Source organism: Elephantulus edwardii, unplaced genomic scaffold, assembly GCF_000299155.1.
Source record: "Elephantulus edwardii isolate Elephantulus edwardi_28Jun2011 unplaced genomic scaffold, EleEdw1.0 scaffold00185, whole genome shotgun sequence".
NCBI classification, from domain to species: domain Eukaryota; kingdom Metazoa; phylum Chordata; class Mammalia; order Macroscelidea; family Macroscelididae; genus Elephantulus; species Elephantulus edwardii.
In genome coordinates this window covers 3,410,122-3,411,640 of record NW_006399935.1, presented here as the reverse complement: position 1 = coordinate 3,411,640, position 1,519 = coordinate 3,410,122, and the positions used below count along the sequence as shown (strand labels likewise).

Here is a 1,519-nt window from a genome sequence, read left to right as displayed (position 1 = left end):
AGGATGCCGGAGAGCAGGCACTGCGTGGGCAGCACAGGCACAGCACTCCTCCGGCCGAGGACAGACGTCATCTCACAAACGCTACCCATCTTATCAGGAAGGACCAGTCACCATACCTACTAAAAAGGGCTAGTAAGAAAGAGGACCCTTAGGACACGGACACAGTGGCCGGCACACAGCAACGCCTGTGAGGACGGCGTGTGACCCGGCAGGGCTTCCCCTGCGGAGTCAGAGCTGGCTAGAGGGCACCTACCAACAACACAGGAGGTAAGAATGAAGACAGAAACCGTACAGCAGAGAGAAGTGCAGGCGACAGTGGATGGATGCTGCCGGCGCCGACACATGGACAGAGGGAGCCCACATCGGATTGACACCAGAGACGGGGAAAAAAAGCAATCAGCCTCGTAACCCTGACGCCCAGAGGAGAACTGCGGTTCCAGGAGGCCCCCAGCAGACGGGAGGGAGGCAGGTGGTCAGCAGGTTGGTCCCGTGACAGCCCCAGGCCCTGCCCCAGTGGCCTGCCTCCTGTCCCTGCCTCCGATGGCCGCGCCCGGTCCCACCGACACCCCTTGCAGCCCTGCTCCCCGCCCTGCGGACCTCCGGCCTGCCTTGCCGTTGACACGCAGCAACCAGGGCTGGTCCTCGGGCCGGAACTCCTTGAGGACGATGCCATACTTCTTCCTGCGGGCCTCCTCCCGCAGCTTGCGGTTGAACTCACTGCCAGCGCCTGACTCGGGCATCTCCTCCTCCTGGTAGATCTTCTTGTTGCTCAAGTCCCGCTCCAGCCGCGCCTAGGAGGTGTGGAAGCACAGGTCAGTTCCCCACCTGGACACCAATCACAGACTGAGACCCAGACTTAGCAAATACGGGTGAGCGGGACGGGGAGGGGTGGGCCCTGGGAGAGGTCAGAGCCCTGGGGGCGCGACAGCTAAGTGCTCAGGTAGAATTCATGATCCGAATCTCCCTTCTCTCTGTCACTCCATCCAGAAACCCTGCTGACTCTACTTTCCATGCCCTTGGGGACCCACTTGTCTGCCCTGAACCCCCCTCAGCACTGGCCTTAAACTCCCAAGGAGTGGCCCTAACACATACCTCCGTAATTCAGGGTCAGCTCAAAGCCAACTAACCCCACCAGCTGGGGGTCAACTTCCAAAGGCCTTTCTACGCCCTGTCTGTGGAGGCCCCGTAGGGTGTAGGGTGGACCTCCCAGCCCAGCCCTCTAGGATTGGTGTTGTTGTTGTTATGTGCCGTCGAGTCGTCGAGTCGTTTGTGACTCATAGCGGCCCTATGTACAACAGCCCTAAACCCTGCTCTGTCCTGTGCCAATTGCACCGTCTCTGACACTCCCATCCTGATTACCCCAGTCACTGAATCAATCCACCTCATAGAGGGTCTTCCCCTCCTGCGCTGTCCACTCTACTCTACCCAGCATGATGTCACTCTCTAAAGACCTGTCTCTCCTTACAACATGTCCAAAGTATGTCAGACGAAGCCCCAGAATCCTTGCCTCCAAGGAGCA

General features: G+C 59.4%; 1 protein-coding gene across 1 annotated transcript in view; it reads right to left on the bottom strand.

The window, feature by feature from the left end:
• GTF2F1 (general transcription factor IIF, polypeptide 1, 74kDa) overlaps window positions 1-1,519 on the bottom strand; it is a 10,733-nt gene that overhangs the window by 4,742 nt on the left and 4,472 nt on the right. The window contains exon 4 of the mRNA XM_006896360.1: window positions 598-791. Coding sequence (XP_006896422.1) covers window positions 598-791 — 194 coding nt within the window. The remainder of the gene's footprint in view (window positions 1-597; window positions 792-1,519) is intronic.